The 25993-nt window shown below is 47.7% G+C and overlaps 1 protein-coding gene and 1 pseudogene across 1 annotated transcript in view; one reads left to right on the forward strand and one right to left on the reverse strand.

The window, feature by feature from the left end:
• Positions 1–4179, reverse strand: part of LOC140390275 (cytochrome P450 2K1-like) — a 62689-nt gene extending 58510 nt beyond the window's left edge. The window contains exons 1-2 of the mRNA XM_072475299.1: positions 3703–4179; positions 252–414 (exon numbers count right to left, since the gene is read on the reverse strand). Of these exons, the coding sequence (XP_072331400.1) occupies positions 252–414; positions 3703–3903 (364 nt within the window). The 5' untranslated portion in view covers positions 3904–4179. The remainder of the gene's footprint in view (positions 1–251; positions 415–3702) is intronic.
• The window catches only part of LOC140390278 (cytochrome P450 2K1-like), a 166446-nt pseudogene that overhangs the window by 84358 nt on the left and 56095 nt on the right, over positions 1–25993 (forward strand).

The following is a 25993-nucleotide window of genomic DNA, read 5'->3' on the forward strand; positions in this document are numbered from 1 at the left end:
AGTAAGGTTGAATCTGTTAAACAGCAATCTATAATCTCGTATTAACTAATGATGACCTCGTGTTAACTCTCTCTCTGATCTAAACTACTCCTCGTGCTGTGATCAATACTTCTCCTTTGCTAACATTCCCTGTGGTCTGATATTTATTCTGGGAGCTGGTGGTGCCCTCTAGTGTTGAATTACACTGAGATGTAATAATTAATCCTTCACAGGCGTACCGATATACATATCATTACACAAATGTCAATTACCACATCGGAACGAATATTGGTCAAAGATCGGAATGTGTGGCCTCCCGGCGAATTGATCAGCGTGGTCCACAAGAGCCTCCTTCACCGTGTCATAGCCCGCCAGCACCACTGCCTTCTGTGCCCCAAGCACCACTGAAAATACACTTCCGTATTTCTCTGAGAGCTAAAGGAGAGAGAGAGCTTCAATTAGGTGGAATTGTCCTTTCTCGTGAGTGACAGTGAAGAACGAGTCATGGGAAAAACAGAGAGGAAACGAACAACTGATTGAGCCTCAAAGCCCAGCTCCTCAATCTGGGGAAAGTTAACGCCTCAGAATCATCGTCGATTCACAACCATCATAACCCGGGATCGCCCCAATAAACATTGGATTCCAGTTGTGATCAAACAGCCTCCTGGGCCATTGGAGGCCCTCGGGTGGTTGGGCTCTGGGCAGGGTGGTACCCTGGCACTCACGCTGCCACTCAGGCACCTAGAGCACTGGCTTTGCCGCCCAGGGTGTCTGGGTGGCACTGCCAAGCTGGCAGGGGCAATATCAGGATGCCAGGCTGGCAGTGCCAAGGTCCCCAGGCGACAGGTTGCCAGGTATCAGGTCTGGGGTGTCCTGCCTTTGAAAGGTGGGATGAGGGGTCCCGAGGACCCCCTGAGAGATGCGTTGGGGCACTGGGGGGTAATGAGGCTGCAGTGGGGAGTATGGGGGGGGGGTGGTTTAAGAGTGCGGAGCGGCATTTAAAACTGGCTCCCTGAACTCTTCCTGCACTGATGAGCTGAGCTGGTCAGTACAGGGAGTGAGGTAAGTGTGGCCTCGGCAGGCCATTCCTCGTTGAGGGCAAAACAACCGTCTAGTTTGAAAATGGGGTTGTTCTCGACGCTGCAGACGCCAAGAAACACCATGCTGTATGTTCCCAAAACAAGCCTCTGTTTTCTGGGCATTAAGTCGCACCCTCCATCTCCTCAACCTCCTTAATATCACAAATCAGCTCCGGTGCAGCGATAATCCTTGTAAACCGACTGGAATTTGTTTTTTGACGGATGGATCAGTCACCAAGCAAGCCAAACTATTTTGCTGGGCGGCAGGTCCTGTTAACGCACAGACTCCAACATACTGGAGAGGCAGTGGAGTAGTGGCATTGTCACTGGATGAGTAATCCAGAGACCCAGGGTAATGTTCCGGGGACCTGGGTTCTAATCCCACCACCACTAGATTTGAATTCAATAAACATTCCGGAATTAAAAGTCCAGCGATGACCATGAGTTGCTTGTCATGAAAAACCTTTAGGGAAGGAAATCTGCTGTCCTTACCCAATCTGGCCTGCACATGACCCCAGATTCACACAGCAATGTGGCTGACACTTAGCTGCCCCTCTGAAATAGCTGAACAAGCCACTCAGTTCAAGGTCAGTTACAAATGGGCAACAAATGCTGGCCCAGGAAGTGACGTTCGCTTTCAAATTCAGTGGAACCAACCAACAAACCCCTTGGTTCTCCGGGAATATTTACTGAGAGACCCTTTTCCCATTCCTGATGCACTCTGGCCTTTTGAAGGGCAGGGGAGTTATCCCCTGGTGTCCCGCTCAATTTGTATCCCTCAATCAACATCACATAAATCAGATTATCTGATTATCACATTGCTGCCAGTGGGATCTTGCTGTGCAAATTGGCGGCTAGATTTCCTACAACAGTGACAAGATACACTTCATTGGCTGTGAAGCACTGAGCGAGTGGCCGTGAAAAACACTATCAATGCAACCTTCCTTCTTTCACACTTTCAGAGGCAGGTTTAGCATACTGGGCTAAATAGCTGGCTTTTAAAGCAGACCAAGGCAGGCCAGCAGCATGGTTCAATTCCCATACCAGCCTCCCCGAACAGGCGCCGGAATGTGGCGACTAGGGGCTTTTCACAGTAACTTCATTTGAAGCCCACTCGTGACAATGAGCGGTTTTCATTTCAATTCATCTCTGTCTCCTCAATGTAATTAATTATCTACATAACTCAGAAAAATTCAGGAAGCTTTACTGTCACTATCACTTGTTAGGAGCCTTCTCCCCTTGGTGTGATTAATTGGCTGAACACTGTGCTACCGTGCTGCAGGGCAGGACAGCACAGAAGCACAGTGGTTAGCACAGTTGCTCCACAGCTCCAGGATCCCAGGTTCGATTCCCCGCTGGATCACTGTCTGTGCGAAGTCTGCAAGTTCTCCCCGTGTCTGCGTGGGTTTCCTCCGGGTGCTCCGGTTTCCTCCCACAGTCCAAAGATGTGCAGGTTAGGTGAATTGGCCATAATAAATTGCGTGGGCGCTCTGCCGGCAAAGCAGAGGATCTCGCCGACCGAGAATCCCGCAGGTGATATTTTTTGACCAAGTAATTTTAAGACGTGTCGTTGATTAAAGTAAATGTTCACTCGCACACTTGCCTTGCCCAACTCCTTGTGAAGTGACATTATTTTGCAATTTTCTTTCTCCTCCCATTTGGTTCAGTCACAGTTCAATTAGGAACCAGACATCACACCCTCAGAATTTCAGATCACCGACTCACAGAATCTCAGATCACAGGCTCAGAGAATCTCAGATCACAGACTCAGAGAACCTCAGATCACAGGCTCACAGATCACAAAATCTCAGATCACAGATAACAGACTACCGGATCACTGATCAGGAACCACAGATTCACAGATCAGAGACTCTCAGATCACTGACTCACAGATCACAGAGTCACAGATCAGAGACTCTCAGATCACAGGTCATAAAATTTCAGATCACAAATAACAGACTCTCTGATCACAATTCACAGATAATAGACTCTCTGATGAGAGACTCTCAGATCACAAAATCTCAGACCACAAAATCTCAGATCGCAGACGGCAGACTTAGATCACAGAATTTCAGATGAGAGATCACAGATTCACAGATCACAGATTCAGAACCCCAGTTCACGGATCCAGAATCACAGACTTACAAGCCAGAGATGCACGTATCCAGACTCTCAGATCACAGGCTCTCTGATCACAGCCTCTCAGATCAGATTCTCTCTGATCACAGACTCTCTGATCACAGGCTCTCTGATCAGAGCCTCTCAGATCAGATTCTCTCTGATCACAGACTCTCATATCTCAGACTCTCTGATCACAGACTCTCACATTAAAGGCACTCAGATCAAAGACTCTCAAATCACAGATTCTCAGATCATATGCTCTGAAATTGCAGTCCCTCAGACTACAGTGTCTCAGATTGCAGACTCTCAGATTACAGGCCACACACTTAAAAATCATCAAAGATGTGCTTCATCTCAAGGTCTGTCCTCTCCTTATTTCAGAGCCCGCCCCCCCCCCCCCCCCCCCCACCCCCTGCCACCCATATCCCTTCCCCAACCCCTCCACCCCCAGCACATCTCCTTGGGATGTGTAACTGGTAAATCGCCGCTGCCCCGCAGTCCTCAGTGAAAGATTCTCACTAACCTGCATGAGAGACCAGTGCAGCCTCTTGAGGTCCAGTTGGTGCAGGTTGCCGATCAGGGGTAGGGGACTGGGTCCGGGAGGGAGGTTGTCGCCCACTCCGCCCTTACGCCGTACGAGGGAAACCAGCAGGACAAGGAGCAGTGTCAAGGCCAGTAGGCCCAATGTGTAGTCTGTGGGGCAGATACTGGAGGCAGACATCATATGCAAACCAGGAACAAGGAAATTAGAATCCTGCTCTGAACTGGTCTTGTCTACTTTAAAATGGAACGCCAGTAAAACCTAGAAATAAGAATACTGCTTTCTGGGGAACCACAGAATGGAGGCCACTTGTGTCCTTATCTTATCATCTGGGATGGTCCTTCAGTCCTTTCCCCCTTCTTAATGGGTTCCAAGAATCCGCCTCAAATTCATTCGTCGTCGAGCAGAGGGATTTTAGTCCACACCTTCCCTGTCCAGACAGTTATACTTTAACTGAACAGATTGTTGCACAGGACTCTGACCTTACAGTTTACGATACTTGATAGCGTTTGACCTTGAACAGGGAAACCGTGACGTGCTGGACTGCGTTCCCCTGGGAGTGAGGCTGTGAGGCCTAGCAGAGTCCATTCAGACAGAGAGAAATAGAGAATATGTTTTGGATCCGGACCCACAATTTAGACTGGATCTGAAGCTGCAGGTCTGCTCTTTTTCTGTCGCTGCACCTCAGAATGGCAAACTTCCTGGTTCAAGTCCCACTCGCACACAAAATTCTTCAGTGCCTTACTAAGGGAGGGCTGCACTGTCAGCAAGGCTGGGCAGGATTCTCCTTTAGCTGCTGGTGAAATCGGGGCGTACGATCAGGCGGAGAATAGCTCCCGATACCGAAATCGCGGCCAGTGCTGGTTTGCCGCCGAATCACGATGCCGCCCCTCTAAAATAGCGTCAATGCGATGCACAATACGTGTCGTTGCAACACCGGTTGTATATCATTAGTGGGCCCACCTGCGGTTCTCCACCTCCGATGGGCTGGTTTCCCGAAGAAATTATGAACCTGGTGTGGTGGCTGCTCTGAGAGAGAGAGAGGGGGTGTACAGTCAGTGTCCAACACCACCAAAGTTCGCCGACAGTCATGCCACTGGCCAGGGGCCTTCTGCCAGGGCTGGAGAGAGTACTAGGGATGGCCAGGAGGTAGCTGTGGGGTCGGGGTGGACGGGTACGCTACACCATTACCACAGTCAGCAAGGCAGCCATGCAGCTGTGCATGCTGCTGACAGCCCGCTTTAAACCTGGTGCCCTGGGTCATTTAGCTGACCCTCCCCCAGGGCACTCCCCTGGGTATCCACTGCCCCCAGCATACCCATCAGCTTTATGGGCATGTTCCTATACAACCTGTCCCATCTTTTCAGCCCCGATCACTGTGCGTCTGGGGGGTGTATTGTGTAGCCATCTGGGATGGCCACTTACAAGGGGAAACATGGCCACTTGCAAAGGGAAACATGGCCACTTGCAAATAATCACGGGAAATATGGCCAATGCAATATCCAGACAAACTCAGAGCTTAAGTGTATATTGGCCACTAGATAACCAGACACTATCGAAATCCCCAGCCAATTTGCATTCCAATGGCCCATTTCCGCAGAACAAAAGACTTGTACTGAGGTATCAGATACAGATCCAGACTCATCGGCGCCACTCCCTTCACCCAGGAAGCCCAAACAGCCAAGGTCAATGACCGCTCAGGACACACCCAGCCTTCAAGGCACCCGCCCCTTTATTGGCTAAGATCGAGGGCAATAATCGAGGCCTGCCAAATTCTTGGCTCCAAAGCTAAGGGCTGCCCAAAAGAGCGCAAAACCCTTGAAGGATAAAAAGAGACACTGCCATGTGTTCAGTCTCTTTTGGCCCCAGCGCACCGGCACTCTCTTGGCCCCGGCTTACGTCTAAAACCAATTGCAGCACCACGACCAGAAGCAAGTTCAAGACCAACGATCACTACCAGATGGATGAGCCCAGCAGAAAAAAAGTCACTTCTCCAGACCCAGCCACGCAAGATCTGAACAAAGGCCTTGTTCCTCTGCATAAAGCCGGGTGCCTGAAGTTAAGTACAAGTTGTTGTAGTGTTAGGTGTAATTTAGCTTGTAGTGTTTTATTTTGCTTGTCGAAGTAATTCTTGTGTGTAAATAAACTATCATTGAACTTGAGCTAGCTAACTGGTTGTTTGGTCTTTGATCGATATCCGGTAAAGCCTTGTGGTGGTATCATTTGATACCTGGTGACTCTGAAAAGCAGTATCTTCATTAAAAATATCAGTATCCAGTTAAAAAGAGCAACATTATTGGTGATTCCGGTGCGAATTGGCAACATTATTGGCGACTCTGGTGGGACTCGACCTAGAAGTGATTTTGTCACTCCGCGAGAACCCACAAAACGTTGAATTAGAAATGCAATTGGGAAAAGTGAAAGAAACCACGTGTAAGGCCCGTATCGATCAAATCTCCAAGATTCGGGAGTGTGTATTAACTTGCATGCGTACAAAGGTAACCTCATTAGATTTTGTTGCGTAAAACTATCGGGAGTATTGTGAACCGGAAAATAGCTTAGGCCATACCCGCTGTTCGAATCGGTGCCTTATTCCCCCTGTCCCAAATTTACGCTAGAGAAACAGGGATTACGGTAGGAAAAGAGATACTAGTAGCAATGGCAGCAAAGGCAATGGAACGCCTAATGAACCTGCAGGAATCCAAGGTCGCAGCGACCAGTGGAGCAGAGCAGTGCTCCATATGGGAAGAGGAATTGAGAAAGTATTTAAAGGAGAAAGGATGTCCCCTTTGGTCCAAGTTTTGTTCAAATGAAGAGTCAAGTCCAGAAGCATAGGACAAACCTGGTGGGATAACCTAACCGAGATACATAAAAAGAATGTATGAAAAGTTCATGAGCCGATGGCAATCGTGTCCTGTCTGGCACAATTGCAAGGCACAGAGGAGGTTGTGAGGACGCTCCGCAGACAACTTGTAGAGAAAGAGGAGAAGGGTGAGGGAAATTTTAATAAATGTGAGAAAGCTAACGAGCAACTCCAAGAGCAGCTAGCAGCTAAAGGCAAGGAGATGGCTGATGTCAAACGGGCACACCAATCTTGTATAGTTCAACTAAGCAGCTTTCAGACATAATACGATAAGGCCTACCAAGATACACAACGCGCAGTTTTGGCAAGAGAAGAGACGGAACAATAGGCAGAACAGTTAAAGAAACAATGCACAGATTTGAAGGCAGCTTTACGAGCACTCCATAGTTCCACAACGGAACAAAGGCAGAGTTCAGTAGATCACGCCAAATGTAGGCAACAAATAGCCAGGTTACAGTCACTGCTCTCAGTGCATAGCGGATTCAGAGACACCTTTGGACCCAATTTAGATCAGGAAAATGGTCCCGATTGGCAGGAACTCAATGAAACTGCCCATAGATATATAGAAGATACTGAGAATCAGAATAGAGCCCCCCAGGCGCCGAAAAGGAAAGCACCCGCACCAGCGACTGAACAGGCAGCACACAACCCCATAAATCCAGTCCCCGCGCAGTGCAAGTCATTGATTGACGATGAGCCCGATTTCGTGTACACCACCCCACTAACCATCACACAATTGAGAGATGCCTGCGCCAAAATTGAACCATTCCAACCCATGTTGCCAATTTGCACCAGAGACGCCAATAATGTTGCTCTTTTAATGAGTGGAATACTATCCCACCAGCGTCACCAATAATGGTGCCAAGTCTGGGGTATCTACTTTAGTCAGATATTAGTCTGACCGTTATTAATGAGGATATTGCTTTCAGAGTCGCCAGGTATCAAATGATACCACCACAAGGTTCAACCGGATATTGATCAAAGACCCAACAACCAGTCAGTTAGTTCAAGTTCAATAATAGTTTATTTAAACACAAGATTAACTCACACATGCAACATAAAAACACTAGAAGCTAAATTATACCTAACACTACAACAACCTGTACTTAACTGCAGGCACCCGGCTTTGGCAGAGGAACAAGGCCTTTGTTCGGATCTGGAGTGGCTGGGTCTGGAGAAGTAACTTCGGTTCTGCTGGGCTCATTCATCTGGTAGCGATCGTTGATCTTGAACTTGTTTCTGGTCGTGGTGCTGCGGTTGGCTTCAGGTATAGGCTGGGCCGAAGAGTGTAGAAGCCAGGTATTTCGAATACAACTAGTATAGGTAAAAGATAGCTGTTTAAGTGCTCATTTTAAAAATGAGAATTTCAGCACACATAAATTCAGGACTTTAATATGATACATGAAACAGCATAAAATTCCATTATCGATTATAACAGCACAGTTGCAAGACAATTTGACACTGCTTGTGCTAATTGTCAAGGACAAGGACTGAGTTCCATGGCAACGAGGTGGCAAGAGTCCAATGCAGTTTGTAAGAGCATTGAATCATATATATTTTACTCAATCTTTCTCGATATGAAGTCTCAATTGTTACATTAGCCAAGCCAGCTTACAACCAGTCTATTGCTGGTAAAGATTAGCAGAATATCACATTCCGTAACATGTAGACATGAAACAATTAAAAAGCTGATGTTGCACATTGAAGATGGACGGCTTGCCATCAAATCAAATGTGTTTGAGTCTAACCCAAACCAATTAGGATTATATTGGGGTGTGATTAGATGACTTAAGACAGATATGAAAGTGTATAACTGAAAAGTTTCCGCCCGCCATTTTAGTGTTGTCTTTCTGTTAGTTGGTGTTGTCTATGGGGTGTTGTGCTGTGTTGTCTGTCCTTAATTTCTGTTTTTGTGTTGTGTCGTCTTTCTGTTAGTTTAGTTAGTTTTGTCCTTAATAGTCTTTCTGTTAGTTTAAGAGATGTCTTTTGGGGGTTCTGTCAGTCTGTTAGTCTGTGTCAGTGATGTAATGCACTTTTTACTTTGAGCTTGAGTTTAGCTGAAGATTAGCTATCTCTCTCTCTTCATGTTTCATTGCCAGACTTTGACCTTTTAAAAGTTACTTTCGAGCTGTCTGCCTAAGCAAAAAAAGATAATGTTTGTAATTCTCTGAAAGCTTCGAATTGTCTACGAATTGCCTTTTCAATGACTTTCAAATTGTAATCAAGCAACTACAAATAAAACAATTCTTTTTGGCACCTGAGAAGTTTTAACTGCAAATTTCTGCTGAGTCCCAGTATTCGCAAAGTGCTACTGGTAACCGTATAGTGGAAATGATATAAATTCCTTCAACTTTACACAGTCAAATAATACAAGGAATCGAACAACTTGGCATAGTCAAGAAATATTACAAATCTTACAACTTGTCGTATTGCGCCAGGACTTTGATTCATCAACTAAGCTTCCCCCAAACTTGGCGTAGTTCGACAGGTTAAGAGCCCATCAATTACAGATTCCTACATTTTGTCGAGCCAGCCAGGAGTTAACATTCTTTCAAATACAAGATTCTTACAAAGAGTGCCGGTGTGCCAGGGCCAAAAGAGATCGAACACGTGGCAGTGTCTCTCTTTAGCCTTTGGGGGTTTCGTGCTCTTTTGGGCGGTCCTTAGCTTTGGACCCAATAGTTCGGCAGGCTTCGATTACTGCCTTCGATTTGAGCCAATAAAGGGGCGGGTGCCTAGATGGCTGAGCGTGTTCTGAGCGGTCATTGACCTTGGCTCTTTGGGCTTCCTGGGTGAAGGGAGTGGTGCTGATGTGTCTGGAATTGTATCTGATACCTGAGTACCAGTCCTTTGTCCTGGGGAAATGGACCATTAGAATGCAAATCGGCTAGGGGTTTCGATACTGTCTGATTCTCTGTTAGCAAATATACATTTAGGCTCTGAGTTTGCCTGAATCCTGTATTGGGCATATTTTCCTTGAGTCTTTGCAGGTATCCATGTTTCCTTTATAAGTGGCCATTCCAGATGGCTACAGTCCGTTCTCTTGATCCTAAACGCGAAGCGTGGTGGATCACAATACTGATCCTTCATCTGTTCTTTGGTGTGCCGGGTACCCTTGTCCAAGGACAGATTCTATATCACTCTGTCCTATGTATTGGAGCATTTACCTTAGTTTTTTTTTAATACATCACACATTCATAAATTCTAAGGGAGCACTATAACATTCCATCATTCATTCAACTTCTTTACCTAAGGGGAACCTTTAACTATCCTTACCTAAACTACACTTATGCTGCTCGCTAATAACCAAAAAGAGCTTATATTACAGTACGACATTTTTTATACAATAGCAGCATCACATTCCTACTTAACTTATTACATTTACCGAAACGCGAACCTGTGTTCGATGCGTTGAGTGGGAGGACATTTTCTGCGTCCAGCGCTGAGGGCGTTTTGTAATAGCAGCAAATTTCGTTTCAACCAAGTTTGTTGAACCTGTAAATAGTAGTTGGGGTTAGCGCCCAAAGGGTCGTCAGAAACCAAAGCTGAATGCAGAGACTGGGCAAAGAGCATTCTTTAAACCACACGCAAAAAACCGAACAGATCAGGGGAAACAAAGACCTGCCAGAGACAATAAAGAGTTTTAAAAATGTTTACAAATCAGTGATTGGAACATGGGGTGCGTATGAGCCATGGCAGGGCAAGTCTGGGTGGAATCCCTGGGTAGGGCGGTGATCAGTGCCATTGCTCCACTACCCGAGTTTGGCTGACCGAATACATAGGAGGACCTCAGGCAGGGTGGAAATTAGTGCCGTTACTCCACTGCCTGGGTGACCTTACATGAGCGGATAGAATTTGTGACATATGGACTTCGGCAATGTGCAGAAGAGTAATCATGACTGCATCAAGCAATTTAGTGGACAGGCAAAATTAATTAAACACCTGAGATCGGAAGTATAAAGTGCATCAAGAAATTCCAGAAATAAAGGCGGGCAGAAAATAGGACACCATAAATCTCAATTGGTTCCTTTTTCTCATCATCTGGACACCTCAGGGGCCCATTTCAAAAAGCGTCATAAAGGGGTTACCATAATGGGAGTCAGACTCTGAGTCATCACCATCTCCCGGTTGCCAAACTCGTGTCTGGCATTATCATGCCGTGGCCGCGTGGGCCGTCGTGGGATCCGAATCGTCGTTCCATATCAACCGACAAGAGTTATCGCAGTGCCAATGGGGAATTCTTTGGTCAGAAGGGGCGTTAGCTGCAAAGGGCAAATTTCTATAGTCGGGCAGTGGCTCTGGTTGTGGCAATGAAAGGGGGTATGAGGGGCCAAACATATCTTGGTCGGGGTTCCTGGGGCTGGAGCGACTGGGGCCTGGGCGGTTGTGCCATTGGTCGTTGATTTCCAATAAGTCTGGAGTGCTGTCGCTGGCGTCCGAATCAAGTCTAAGGTGGAAAGTCGTTCCTGTGGGCGGAGACAAGGTCGGGTCTGTGGACCTGCTGTCCTGGCTTGGGGAGGGTCGGACTAGGTTGTCAGTGGGTGGGGTGTAGTCGTCTGCTATTGCCAGGGAGATGTGGTGTGAATGGCTTCACTGGGTTCCATAAACCTTAAGCTGGTTGATATGAAACCATCCTGATTTTCCATTAGGATACGTTATTTTATGTACCGAGGGGTTTACTTTATCTGAAATCGAGTAGGGTCCTGCAAATTTAGGGGAGAGGAATGAACTGAGGTTATATAGGGCAACCATCACCTGCTGACCAACTATATACTCTACTGGGTGTACTGTTTTATCAAAGCAGGCCTTATTCTGCTTTTTCCTAGCGCCTCGTCGGACAGCTGCAGCGAGCTGAGCTGCTTTAACATTTTCCATTACCCGTTGGACTGCGTTTTCGTGGGTGAGGGCGGTGACTGTGGGGCTGGCCAAATCAAGTCCTAATAAATATTTGGTTCTTTTCATGAGTCGTCCAGTCATAAGGGTGTGGGGGGTGAATCCTGTGGAACTTGATACCGTGTTCCTAATAAACATAAGTGCAAATGGGAGAACTCTGTCCCATGTAGTGTTGTGCTGTAGCACCATTTTCCTGATAGTCGTTTTTAGGGTACTGTTCATACGTTCCACAATGCCGCTGGATTGTGGGTGATAGGCAATATGGAATTTTTGTTTTATCCCAAAAATCGTCAAAACATTCTGCATCACTCTTCCTGTAAAATGCGAACTTTGGTCCGATTCAATGCTGCGGGGTGTTGCTAACTTTTGGTTGGTTCTTAATTTGGCTCTATTTAATCATGTTTGCTCAAGAGTAGCCAGGTATCTTTCGACATCGGCACAAGGTTCAGAACCAAATACTGATCAATGACTCGATACACCAGTTAGTAAGTTCAAAAGCAATGCTCATTTATTTACACACAGTCAAAACTGCTCATGCATAAACTCTACAAACTAAACTACCACTATTACTAAAGCCTATACTTAGCTTCAGGTCCCCACTCAGTCAGAGGAACAATGGCCGTTGCCAGGTTCTGAGGCTGCTGGGTTGAGCTGTTTACAGGGTAGCAACTAGGAGCGTCTATCTCGTAGCGTGCATTGACTTGGAACTTACTTGGTCTGGTGCAGTTGCTAGGCTGGCCTCTCTCTTCGCTGAGAGCCAAAGCCAAAGGAGGGCATTCTCCCTTGGGGGATACCTTTTATACCCAAAAGGGCTTCGTGCTCTTTTGGGCGGGCCTTGAACTTGGCCTCAACTAATTGGGACTTTCCCAATCATCGGTTTAGATTTTCCTCCAATAGAGGGGTGGTTCCCTGATCGCTGGGCGTGTCCTGGTGACTGTCAGTCTGCTTTGTCTTAGCTTCTTCTGGCGCTGGGGAGTCTGTCCTAACATTGTGTATCTAAATGTTTCCCTTTTGTCCCCGGAGATGGCTCATTAGTGTGTAAATCGTTTGGTAGTTTCTGTCCTGTCTGAGCATTTGAGGTTCTAATCAACAGACAGAGCTTGCACCTGCTTGTTTCTTAGCATTGTCCAATTTTCCCTGCGGTCTTTGTAAGTGTCCATTCTGTAATCGGGACGTGGCCATCCCAGATGGCTACAGGGGGAGTCCTCAGCATGTAAATATTTGCTGTGTTAAAATGTTGGCTGTTGCCTTAGCCGTGTTTGTCCTGGAGGGAAATGCTTCCACCCATTTTGTCAAGATGTCGATCACTACCAACACATATTTAAAACCATTTCTGCAGCGGGGAGGGGACCAATATAATCTAGTTGTAAATTCGTCCATGGGCCATTAACAGGGCGGATGTGTCTTAACTGACCTTTCCTGGAGTACCTTTCTGGATTATTTTGAGCGCAAATTAAACAATTTTCAATATAATGTGTGACGTCTGCTTTTAAAATCGGGCCACCAGCACAAAGGTCTTAAGTGGGCAATGGTAGTTTCTATCCCCTGATGTCCGTGTCCGTCATGAAATTGACAAATAATCTGATTCCTGTCCTGGGTGGGGACCACATAAATTCCATTCTTTAATACAATTCCGTCAGTGTGTCCTTGAATTTGTCGTAGGGGGCTGGGAAGTTACCGTTTAAAATTTGTCTAAAAGTGTCATCTGCCTTTTGGGCCTGTGCTAAACGTTGGATATTCGTCTGTGAGACCTGGACTGCATGTACTGGGGCAGTCTCGGGGGGGGATTGCCAAAAGTGACCATGTCGTGATCCTGCCTTTGCTAGGGTTTCTGCTTTTACGTTACCGTGTGCGGATGAACGATGATGGCTTCTGACTTTTATTATGCCATATTTTCGGTCTTTAGCTATTTCAAGAATGTGCTTCAGTAATGGCGCTGAGGGTAGGGGTTTACCGTCGGCGGATATGAATCCTCTAGATTCCCACAGGAGCAGGAATTCCGTCAAACTGTCCGAATATATATCTGCGGGGGTCGGGAAAGAATCTGGGTGCTGCACCATATACACAATTACTGCTAGTTCGGCTGCCTGCGATCCTCAGTGACCTTGTAGTTTTAGCGATATCTCCTCTAATGCACATCCCTACGTGTCTTCCACATATATACCACATCCTGTAATCCTTTATCCATTATCAACGGTGGAGGAGCCATCCACATAAATTCTTAAAGATTTATCCGTGGTCTGGGTTCTCTGCGGTCTGACGCCTGCTTTTGTGGGTAGCAATTTAGGAATAAAGGGTCCTGTGTTGTGCCTGGCTGCGATGATTTCACACTCATGTGGCGTTCCTTCATACTGCAAGTTATCTGCTGAAAATGTGTATGTTTTTGTCCTTTTTACTATGATGTCCCTTCCTTGTAAGAGTAGGGTCCAGCATGCTGCTCTGATCTGGAGAACTGAACTGTCCTTTAACCTACCAGTAGTTGCGTTGGGGTGTGCTAGGTCAAAATCGTTACGGGGTTGAGGCCTGTGATATATGCGAAGTACTGAACTGCCCAAATAACTGCGAGCAAGTGCCTTTCGCAGGCTGAAAATCCTTGCTCCACTGGGTCCAAAACTCGTGAGGCATAGGCTACGGGTCCTAAACGATCGTGCCTTTCTTGGAGTAGTACGGCCGATAGGGTTCAGTCAGTGATCGCTACTTCTATGGTGTATGGTGAGTGTGGGTCTGGTACCTGCAAAGCGGGGGCTGTACCTCGGGCGCGTTTTAATGCATCAATGGCATCTGTATGCTGTGGAAGCCATTCCCAAGGTGCGTCCTTTTTTAGGAGCTCGGAAAGTGGGCCTGCCTTGGTGGCAAAACCGTCAAATGGTTCCTACAGTAACCAACCAGTCCTAAAAATGACCGGTGTGCAGTGAAATTATGGGGCAAGGGCAATTTAACAATCGAATCTATCCGATTTTGCTCTATCTCTCTTTTTCCATGTGTGATGACTGTCTGAATAAAATACCTTTTCTTTTAGGATTTGGGCCTTTTTCAGGTTAACTTTACATCCAATTGAGTGTAGGAGGCCGAATAATTTGGAAAGAAGCGAAATGTGCTCTTCCTTGGTATCAGTTGGTAGCAGCAAGTCGTCCACATGCTGAATGAGGCATTCGGCTCGGGAAAATTTGGATAATCCATTTGCCAATTGTCGGTGGAAAATGGAGGGGTGTTGGGGAAACCTTGCGGAAGGCATGTCCACGTATATTGCTGTCCTTGGAATGTGAAGGCGAATTTGTATTGGCAATTCTTATCTAATGGAATGGACCAGAAGCCATTGCTAATGTCCAGTACCGTAAAATACCTTGACTGTAGTCCCTGCTTTTGCAATGTCTCGGGTCTCGTGGCAACGGTGGGGGCTGCTAATGGAGTTACTTTATTGAGTTCTCTGTAATCGATGGTCAGTCTCCATGAACCGTCTGGTTTCCTTACGGGCCAAATTGGGGCATTGTTTGTTGAGGCTACGGGCCAATTTACACCTTGGTCCAGCAAACTTTGAATTACTTTTGCAATTTCTCCCTCGGCTTGCTGTGGGAAGCCGTATTGTTTCTGGGGCTTGGAATCGGGACCTGTATTGGCGGCTGTTCCCGGAATTTTTCCACAATCGTGCTTGTGCTGAGCAAAGGATGCTTTGTGTTTTCTTAAGACCTCTCTAATCATCCTATCTGTACTAATGGCATGCGGATCAAACCAATAGTCGCGTACTGAGCAGATTTACGTTCGTAGTCTCCTACTGTGAGCATGGCGGGGGCTCTTGCTGTTCTGGCCATTTTACAAACACACTTATTCACGGGGTCAAAGGAAAGGTTGTGTGAACTCATGAAGTCGATCCCTAAAATGTGTTCTGCTGTTCGGGGCAAATCTACTAAAACAACGGGGTGCTTGGTATTAATGTTTCCGATTTGGATATCTACGGGGGCCATAATATATCCCTGTTGGATATGTCCTGTAAATCCGCTAAGAGTGATAGTGATAATGCAGTGGGCCATTTGTCTCGCTGAAACATTGTGGAGGAGTTTAAAGGGGTGCGGGACCCTCCTGCGTCCCAAAGGAACTCTACGGGGTGTCCCCGGACTGTGCCTGTGACTACTGGTCTACCTGACTTGTCCCAGAGAGTGTCGCAGGCCCAAGTTGGGGAGTCTGAACACCGTCAATCTGTGCTCTTTATGGCAGAATTGTCTGGGTGGGCGCTAACACTGTGTGTAGGCCTGGCATTGTTCCTATGTGGGGCGTTCGCTGCTGATTCCGTTGCTAGTTCGGGAGAGCATTGCATTCTTGGGCGTAATGTCCCTTTTGTCCACAATTATAGCATCCCTGTGCTCTGAGGTGCTGCCCGTCATGTCTACCTTCGTTTACCCATGCAGAGTCCTGATGTGTCCTTACTTGAGTCATATTTGCTTCTGTCTTCTCCTGCTCTGCCTTTTTATGTAGGGATTGTTCCCAAGCTCTAGAGAGTCTCTTCAGAACCCACACTTCGTTATGTGTGGTGTCGGAGGTGTCATAATTCACACAGGCTTTTTGACCTGCTTCTGTGGCGTGGGAGACTAAAATACGGGTCCATTTGGTTGTGTGTTCGACATTTAAGTGTGCGCGGACTAAATCTCCAAATACCGCTTTAAAGTGTATCCAAAGGCGTCCTGCATATGCAGTAGGATGCTCTCCCTTCTTCTGTCTGCAGCTTTTGTCTGTAGAAGATTTAGACCTTCTACGGGATCTCCCCTGTTATAACCAATTGCATCTAAAATAGCTTCCTTCATGACCTGGAGACTTCCTCCTCCTACATTCTGTGGATCGGGTATTGGTGAACTAACGGATGGGTCAAGGCCCATTACTATAAGCTTCACTTCCTCCAGTTCATCCAGACGGTACATAACTGTCTGTTGTCTTACTCGCTCAAAGAAATGGTGTAGGTCTGCTGTGGGTTGGAATGGTTCAATTTTGCCGCAGGCATCTCTCAATTGTGTGATGGTTAGTGGGGTGGTGTACACGAAATCGGGTTCATCGTCAATCGGTGACTTGCGCTGCGTGGTGACTGGATTTATGGGGTTGTGTGCTGCCTGTGCAGTCGGTGGTGCAGGTGCTTTCCTTTTCAGGTCCTGGGGAGCTCTATTCTGATTCGCGGTGTCTTCTATATATCTCTGGGCAGTTTCATTGAATTCCTGCCAATCGGGACCATTTTCCTGATCTAAATTCAGTCCAAGGTGTCTCTGAATCCGTTGTGCACTGAGAGCAGTGACTGTAACCTTGAAATTTGCTGCCTGCATTTGGCGTGGTCGACTGATCTCTGTCTTTGTTCCGTTGTGGAACTGTGGAGTGTCATAAAGCTGCCTTCAAATCTGCGCATTGTTTCTTTAATTGTTCTACCTGTTGTTCCGTCTCTTCTCTTACCAAAACTGAGCGTTGTGTATCTTGGTAGGCCTTATCGTATTGTGTCTGAAAGCTGCTTCGGTGAACTATACAAGTTTGGTGTGCCTGTTTGACATCAGCCATCTCCTTGTCTTCAGCTGCTAGCTGCTCTCCGAGTTACCCATTAACCTTTTTCACACTTGCTAACGTTTCCCTCACTCTTCTCTTTCTCTACAAGCTGTCTGCGGAGCGTCCTCACGACCCACTCTATGCCTCGCAATTGTGCCAGACAGACAGCCATCGGCTTGCGAACTTTTCCTTAACTCTTCTTGTGTATCTCGGTTAGGTTGTCCCACCAAGTTTGTCCTACCAGGACCTGACTCTTCATTCGAACAAAACACAGACCAAAGGGGACATCCTTTCCCCATTAAGTATTTCCTTAGTTCCTCTTCCCATTTGGAGCACTGCTCTGCTCTACTGGTCGCTGCAACCTCGGGTTCCTGTGGGTTCATAAGGCGTTCCATTGCCTTTGCTGCCATTGCTACCAGTATCTCTTTTCTGTATCCTAAATTTGGGACAGGGGGAATAAGGCACCGATTCGAACAGCGGGTATGGCCTAAGCTATTTTCTGGTTCACAAAACTCCCGATTGTTTTACACAACAAAATCTAACGAGTTTACCTTATATCCCTGTTAGTACGCATGCAAATTACTACACACTTCCGAATCTTGGAGGTTTGATCAATATGGGTCTTACACTTGTGATTTCTGTCGCTTTTCCAATTGGGTTTCTAATTCAACGATTTGTGGGTTCTCTTGGAGTGACAAAATCACTTCTAGGTCGAGTCCGGTCAGAAGTCGCCAATAATGTTGCCAATTAGCACCGGAGACGCGAATAATGTTGCTCTTTTAATGTGTGGAATACTATCCCACCAGCGTCACCAATAATGGTGCCAAGTCTGGGGTATCTACTTTAGTCAGACATTAGTCTGACCGTAACTAATGAGGATATTGCTTTCAGAGTCACCAGGTATCAAATGATACCACCACAAGGTTCAACCGGATATTGATCAAAGACTCAACAACCAGTCAGTTAGTTCAAGTTCAATAATAGTTTATTTAAACACAAGATTAACTCACACATGCAACATAAAAACACTAGAAGCTAAATTATACCTAACACTACAACAACCTGTACTTAACTGCAGGCACTCGGCTTTGGCAGAGGAACAAGGCCTTTGTTCGGATCTGGAGTGGCTGGGTCTGGAGAAGTAACTTCGGTTCTGCTGGGCTCATTCGTCTGGTAGCGATCGTTGATCTTGAACTTGCTTCTGGTCGTGGTGCTGCGGTTGGCTTCAGGTATAGGCTGGGCCGAAGAGTGCCGGTGTGCCAGGGCCAAAAGAGATCGAACACGCGGCAGTGTCTCTCTTTAGCCTTTGGGAGTTTCGTGCTCTTTTGGGCGGTCCTTAGCTTTGGACCCAATAGTTCGGCAGGCTTCGATTACTACCTTCGATTTGAGCCAATAAAGGGGCGGGTGCCTAGATGGCTGAGCGTGTTCTGAGCGGTCATTGACCTTGGCTCTTTGGGCTCCCTGTGTGAAGGGAGTGGCGCTGATGTGTCTGGAATTGTATCTGATACCTGAGCACCAGTCCTTTGTCCTGGGGATATGGACCATTAGAATGCAAATCGGCTAGGGGTTTCGATACTGTCTGATTCTCTGTTAGCAAATATACATTTAGGCTCTGAGTTTGTCTGAATCCTGTATTGGCCATATTTCCCTTCAGTCTTTCCAAATATCCATGTTTCCTTTGTAAGTGGCCATTCCAGATGGCTACACCGACAGCAGACACACATCATGGGCGAAATTCTCCGGAAACGGTGCGATGTCCGCCGACTGACGCCCAAAACGGCGCAAATCAGACGGGCATCGCGCCGCCCCAAAGGTGCGGAATCCTCCGCATCTTTGGGGGCCGAGCCCCAACATTGAGGGGCTAGGTCGGCGCCGGACGAATTTCCGCCCCGCCAGCTGTCGGAAAAGGCATTTGGTGCCCCGCCAGCTGGCGCGGAAATGACATCTCCGGGCGACGCATGCGCAGGAGCGTCAGCGGCCGCTGACGGCATTCCCGCGCATGCGCAGTGGAGGAAGTCTCTTCCGCCTCCGCCATGGTGGAGACCGTGGCGGAGGTGGAAGGGAAAGAGTGCCCCACGGCACAGGCCCGCCCGTGGATCGGTGGGCCCCGATCGCGGGTCAGGCCACCGTGGGGGACCCCCCCCGGGGCCAGATTGGCCCGCGCCCCCCCCAGGACCCCAGAGCCCGCCCGCGCCGCCTTGTCCCGCCGGTAAGGTAGGTGGTTTAATTTATGCCGGCGGGACAGGCATTTTAGCGGCGGGACTTCGGCCCATCGGGGAAGGGGAATCGCGCGGAGGGGCCCGCCAACTGGCGTGGCGCGATTCCCGCCCCCGCCGAATCTCCGGTGGTGGAGACTTCGGCAACCGGCGGGGACGGGATTCACGCCAGCCCCCGGCGATTCTTCAACCCGGCGGGGGGTCGGAGAATCTCGCCCCATTTCTTTGAGCGAGTAAGACACCAGACAGTTATGCACAGTCTGGACAAACTGGAGGAAGTGAAGTTTATAGTAATGAGCCTTGACCCATCTGTTAGCTCAGCATTACAAGACCCACAGAATGTAGGAGGAGGAAGCCTCCAGGACATGAAGACAGCTATTTTAGACGCAATTGGTTACAACAGAGTAGATCCCATAGAAAATCTAAATCGTTGTAGACAAAAGAAGGGAGAGCATCCGACTACATATGCAGGACGCCTTTGGATACACTTTAAAGCGGTCTTCGGGAATTTAGTCCGTGCACACTTAGATAACGACAACACAACAAAATGGGCTCGCACTTTTGGCTCCCACGCCACAGAAGCAGGTTAAAAAGCCTGTGTGAATTATGACCCCGCAGATGCCACACATAATGAAGTTTGGGTTTTAAAGAGACTCTCCAGAGCTTGGGAACAATCCCTACACAGAAAGGCAGATCAGGAGAAGGCAGAAGCAAATATGAACCCAGTCAGGACTACTCAGGACCCCGCATGGGTAAATGAGGGCAGAAATGAAGGTCAGCACCCCAGAGCACAGGCACCATGAGGATGCTATAACTGTGGACTAAAGGGACATTACGCCCGCGAATGCAATGCCCTCCCGAACCAGCAGCGGAACCAGCAATCAAATGCCCCACCTAGGAACAATGTTAGCCCCATACATAGCATTAGCGCCCGATCAGATAATGCAGCGACCAATAGCACAGATTGACGGTGTTCGGACTCCCCAACTTGGGTCTGCGACACACTCTGGGACAAATCAGGCAGAACAGTAGTCACAGGCACAGTCCGGGCACATCCAGTAGAGTTCCTTTGGGACACAGGAGGGTCACGCACTACTTTAAACTCCTCCACAATGTTTCAGCACGACAAATGGCCCACCACAGACACCATCACTCTTAGTGGATTTGCAGGTCATGTGCAGCAGGGATACATTACGGCCCCCGTAGATATTCAAATCGGAAACATAAACACCAAGCACCCTGTTGTTTTAGTGGATTTGCCCCAAACAGCAGAGCACATTTTAGGAATCGACTTCATGAGCTCACACAACCTTTCCTTTGACCCCGTGAATAAGTCTGTTTGGAAAATGGCCAGAACAGCAAGAGCACCCGCCACACTCACGGTCGGAGACTACGAACATAGAATATGCTCAGTGGGAGATTATTGGTTTGACCCACAAGCGATTACCACAGATAAGACGATTAGAGAGGTCCTAAGAAGTCATAAAACATCCTTCGCCCAGTACAAGCACGATTGCGGAAAAATTCCAGGAACAGTCACCACTGCAGGTCCCAATCCCAAGCCCCAGAAGCAATATGGCTTCCAACAGCAAGTCGAGGGCGAGATTGCAAAAGTAATACAAAGCTTGTGAGATCAAGGCGTAATTCGGCCAGTAGTCTCAACAAGCAATGCCCCAATTTGGCCCGTAAGAAAACCAGACGGTTCATGGAGACTAATCATAGATTACAGAAAACTCAATAAAGTAACCCCATTAGCAGCCCCCACCGTTGCCACGAGTCCCGAAACCATGCTCAAGCAGGGAGTACATGCTAAGTAGTTTACTGTGCTGGACATTAGCAATGGCTTTTGGTCCATTCCTTTAGATAAGAATTGCCAATACAAATTTGCCTTCACGTTCCAAGGACAGCAGTATACATGGACATGCCTTCCGCAAGGTTTCCACAACTACTCCTCCATTTTTCACCGACAATTGGCAAACGGACTATCCAAATTTTCCCGACCTGAATGCCTCATTCAGTATGTGGACGACTTGCTCCTACAAACTGACACAAGGGAAGAGCTGGATAAACTTCTTTCCGAATTACTAGGTCTCCTACACTCAATTGGATGTAAAGTTAACCCGAAAAAAACCCAGCTCCTAAAAGAAAAGGTCCTTTACTGAGGCACCATTATCACACACGGGAAAACAGAGATAGAACAGAAATGGATTGAATCGATAGTTAAATTGCCCTTGCCCCACAATGTCACTAGTCTCCGGTCATTTTTAGGATTAGTTGGGTATTGTAGGAACCATATAGATGGTTTTGCCATGAAGGCAGCCCCACTTTCCGAGCTCCTTAAAAAGAACGCCTCAAGGGAATGGCTTCCACACGGACACCATTGATGCATTAAAACACGCCCTAGGTACAGCCCCCGCTTTGCAAGCTCCATACCCACACTCTCCCTACGCCATAGGAGTAGCGACTACCGACGAACCCTCTCTGCAGTACTACTACAGGAAAGACACGACCGTTTGGGACCCGTAGCCTATGCCTCACGAGTTTTGTATCCCATGGAGCATGGAACAGTCAAAAGGCACTTGCTCGCAGTCTTTTGTGCAGTTCAATACTTCGCATACATCACCGGCCTCAACCCCGTAACAATTTTAACCGAGCACACCCCAACGCAGCTTCTGTTAGATGGTAGGTTAAAGGACGGTTTAGTTAGCCAGATCAGAGCAGCTCACTGGACACTGTTATTACAAGGAAGGGACATCACAGTTAAACGGACAAAGACCCACACATTTTTAGCGGACAATTTACAGTATGAAGGAACCCCACATGAGTGCCAGATCATTGCAGCCAAACACCATGCAGGACCCTTTATTCCAAAATCGCTACACCCACGTGTAGGTAGTAAAGCACAGATTCCCCCGACCACGGATAACTCTTAAAAAATGTATGTAGATGGTTCCTCCACCATTGACAATGGAAAAAGAATATCAAGATGCGGTATTTATGTGGAAGACGCGCAGGGACACGCATTAGAGGAGATATCGCTAAAATTACCAGGTCACATAGGATCGCAGGCAGCCGAATTGGCAGCAATTGCACATACAGTGCAGCACCCAGTTTCTTTCCCGACCCCCGCAGATATATATTCGGACAGTTTGTATGTCTGTAACAGTTTGAAGGAATTCCTGCCCCTGTGGGAATCTAGAGGATTTATATCCGCTGACGGTAAACCCCTACTCCCAGCCCCATTATTGAAGCACATTCTTGAAACTGCTAAAAATCGCACATATGGCTGAAGAAAAGTCAGAAGCCATCATCGTTCGTCCCCACCCAGTAACGTAAAGGCAGACGCACTAGCAAAGGCAGGATCACGACATGGCCACTTTTGGCAACCTCCCGAGAGTGTGCCAATACACGCAGTCCAGGTCTCACAGACAAATATCGAAGATTCAGCCCAGGCCCAAAAGGCAGATGACACTCTTAAGCAACTTTTAGACGGAAACTACTCAGCCCCGTACGACAAATGGAAGGACTCACTGACGGTACAGGACAATATAATTTTAATGAATGGAATTTATGCGGTCCTCACCCAGGACAGAACCCAGATAATTTGCCAGTTTATGACGGACAAGGACATCAGGGGATAGAAACCACCATTGCCCACTTAAGACTTTTGTGCTGGTGGCCCGATTTAAAAGCAGACGTCACGCATTATGTTGACAATTGTTTAACCTGCGCACAGAATAATCCAGAAAGGTACTCCAGGAAACGACAATTAAGATACACCCGACATGTTAATGGCCCATGGATGAATTTACAGCTCGATTACATTGGTCCCCTCCCCCCTGCAGAAATGGTTTTAAATATGTGTTGGTAGTGATCAACAACTTCACAAAATGGGTGGAAGCATTTCCCTCCAGGACAAACACGGCTAAGGCAACAGCCAAGATCTTATCACAGCAAATATTTACACGCTGGGGAATCAGCCAAGGTTCTCATTTTACAGGCAGAGTTATGCAGAATGTACTGACAATTTTCGGCATAAAACAGAAGTTCCATATTGCTTGTCACCCACAATCCAGCGGTATTGTGGAACGTATGAATCGGACCCTGAAAGCCACTGTTAGGAAAATGGTGCAACAGCACAACACCACATGGGACACGGTTCTCCCATTCGCCCTTATGTTTATTAGGAACACGGTATCAAGTTCCACAGGATTCACCCCCCCCCCCCACCCCCCACACCCTCATGACCGGACGACCCATGAAAGGAACTAATATTTGTTATTTGGCCAGCCCCACAGTCACCGCCCTCACACACGAAAAAGCAGTCCAACAGGTCACGGTTAATAATGAAGCAGACTAGCTCGCTTCAGCTGTCCGACTAGGTGCTAGGAAAAAGCAGAGTAAGGCCTGCTTTGATAAAACAGTCCACCCAGTAGAGTATACAGTCGGTCAGCAAGTGATGGTTTCCCTGTACAACCCAAGTTCGTTCCTCTCCCCTACTCCATTTCGGATAAAGTGAGCCCCTCTGTGTACAAAATAACATACCCTAATGGAAAATCAGGTTGGTTCAATAACAACCAGCTTAAGGTTTATGGAACCCAATGCAGCCACTCACACCACGTCTTCCTGGCAATGGCAGACGACTACGCCCCGCCCACTGACAACCTAGACCGACCCTCCCCCAGCCAGGACAGCACGTCCACAGACCTGACCGTGTCTCCGCCCACAGGAACGACTTTCCACCTTGAACTTGATTCGAATGCTAGAGACAGCACTCCAGACTTATTAGAAATCAACGACCAATGGCACAACCGCCCAGGCCCCAGTCGCTCTGGGCAGCGGTGGGATCTCAAGGAGCCTCGCCGGAGACAGACGGTGTGACTGACTGATCAGTGCCCGGACGCCGAGGAGGAATTGGGCCCCCAAATGTGAGTACCCTTGTTACCACTTTGGTTTCCCCCTCCGCTGTACCGAGCGCGACCAGGTCCTACCGTCTGTTTCTGGAGAGACTCTTACGAGATCAGGTCAGTCCGGCGAACCCGTTACAGTCCGGGTTAGAGGCCCGGGAAGGGTTGGAGTCCCGAGGAGGTTAGAGTCCTCCTCAAATTCCGGGTTGGAGTCCCTAGGAGGTTAGAGTCCTCCTCAAATTCTGGGTTGGAGTCCCTAGGAGGTTAGAGTCCTCCTCAAATTCCGGGTTGGAGTCCCTAGGAGGTTAGAGTCCTCCTCAAATTCCGGGTTGGAGTCCCTAGGAGGTTAGAGTCCTCCTCAAATTCCGGGTTGGAGTCCCTAGGAGGTTAGAGTCCTCCTCAAATTCCGGGTTGGAGTCCCTAGGAGGTTAGAGTCCTCCTCAAATTCCGGGTTGGAGTCCCTAGGAGGTTAGAGTCCTCCTCAAATTCCGGGTTGGAGTCCCTAGGAGGTTAGAGTCCTCCTCAAGTTCCGGGCTGGAGTCCCTAGGAGGTTAGAGTCCTCCTCAAATTCCGGGTTGGAGTCCCTAGGAGGTTAGAGTCCTCCTCAAATTCCGGGTTGGTGTCCCTAGGAGGTTAGAGTCCTCCTCAAATTCCGGGTTGGTGTCCCGAGGAGGTTAGAGTCCTGCTCAAATTCCGGGTTGGTGTCCCTAGGAGGTTAGAGTCCTCTTCGAATTCTGGGTGAGAGGCCCGTAAGAGGTTAGAGGCCTCTTCGAATTAGAAAGGTGCTTGGCTGTTGATGATCCTTCTGGTTGCTTGATACCTTCGCGATAAAAGGTTGCCCTTAAAACAAGCGATTGTCTCAACCAGTGTCTCGACTTGTTCGACACTCCGGGTTGACTATTGGCTACAGCGGAGAACGGATAACTCCGTCTAAATTATAGTACTTCTCACCAGGGGCGGATGACGCCTTAAACTCCACAATAAACAGGGTTTCACCGTTGCGTACCCTGTCGGAACACTCGAACAATTTCTTAAATCTGTTAGTTCTGTCTTCAATTCTCTGAGTCTGTCTGTCTGTTGTTCTGTCTTTGAGTCCCTGAGCCTGTCAGTCTGTTTAAATCAGTCCTCTCTCTCTCTCTCTTTTCATGTTTCATTTCCAGACTTTGACCTTCTAAAAGTCACTTTCGAACAATTGCCTCAGCCTCCTGATTGGGTAACAGGGCAGGATAGACCCGTTTAAATTCTTGATTGAATAGGCGATTTAGGATCGCTACCAAAATTTAATAGGTAACCACAAGGATTATCCGAGGAAAGGAGACAATGGGTAATACTCTGGATAGCACCTCTGATAGTGGAAGAGCTTCAGACTCTTTGCGAACAGTATCCGGAACATTCTCAGCAGCTGCGGCAGTTATCGGAAGAATTGCATAAGGATTTGGGAAAGGGGAAATGGCCCCTGGGAGGATCAAAAGATTTGCCTACGGTTATAGAGGCACAGCAGATTATTTGGCAACATAACCGTAGCTCCACGGCTAAGAAATTGATTGAGTACTGTCAGAAATAAAAAGATACATCTTTATTGGCTAGTTGGCAGGCTAACGCTTTAAAATTGGGCATTAAATTAACAGGAGAAGGAGGGAATTGTTAAGACTGCGGAGATTTTAAAGAAGGAATGTGCCCACAATAAAAGGCTTAAGTCTGTAAAACCCCCATTTCCAAATCAGGACCGTACGGTCAAATGGCCGGCCTTGCCTTGACCGAGGGAGACGATGAGGATGACCCTGAAAATTGGCAATATAGGGGACGACCGACTGTTACACCGCCTCTACGACCGCCTCCACCTTACATTCAAGTGCCTTCTTATGCCAAGTTGTGAATTT

Source organism: Scyliorhinus torazame, chromosome 14, assembly GCF_047496885.1.
Source record: "Scyliorhinus torazame isolate Kashiwa2021f chromosome 14, sScyTor2.1, whole genome shotgun sequence".
Classification (NCBI taxonomy): domain Eukaryota; kingdom Metazoa; phylum Chordata; class Chondrichthyes; order Carcharhiniformes; family Scyliorhinidae; genus Scyliorhinus; species Scyliorhinus torazame.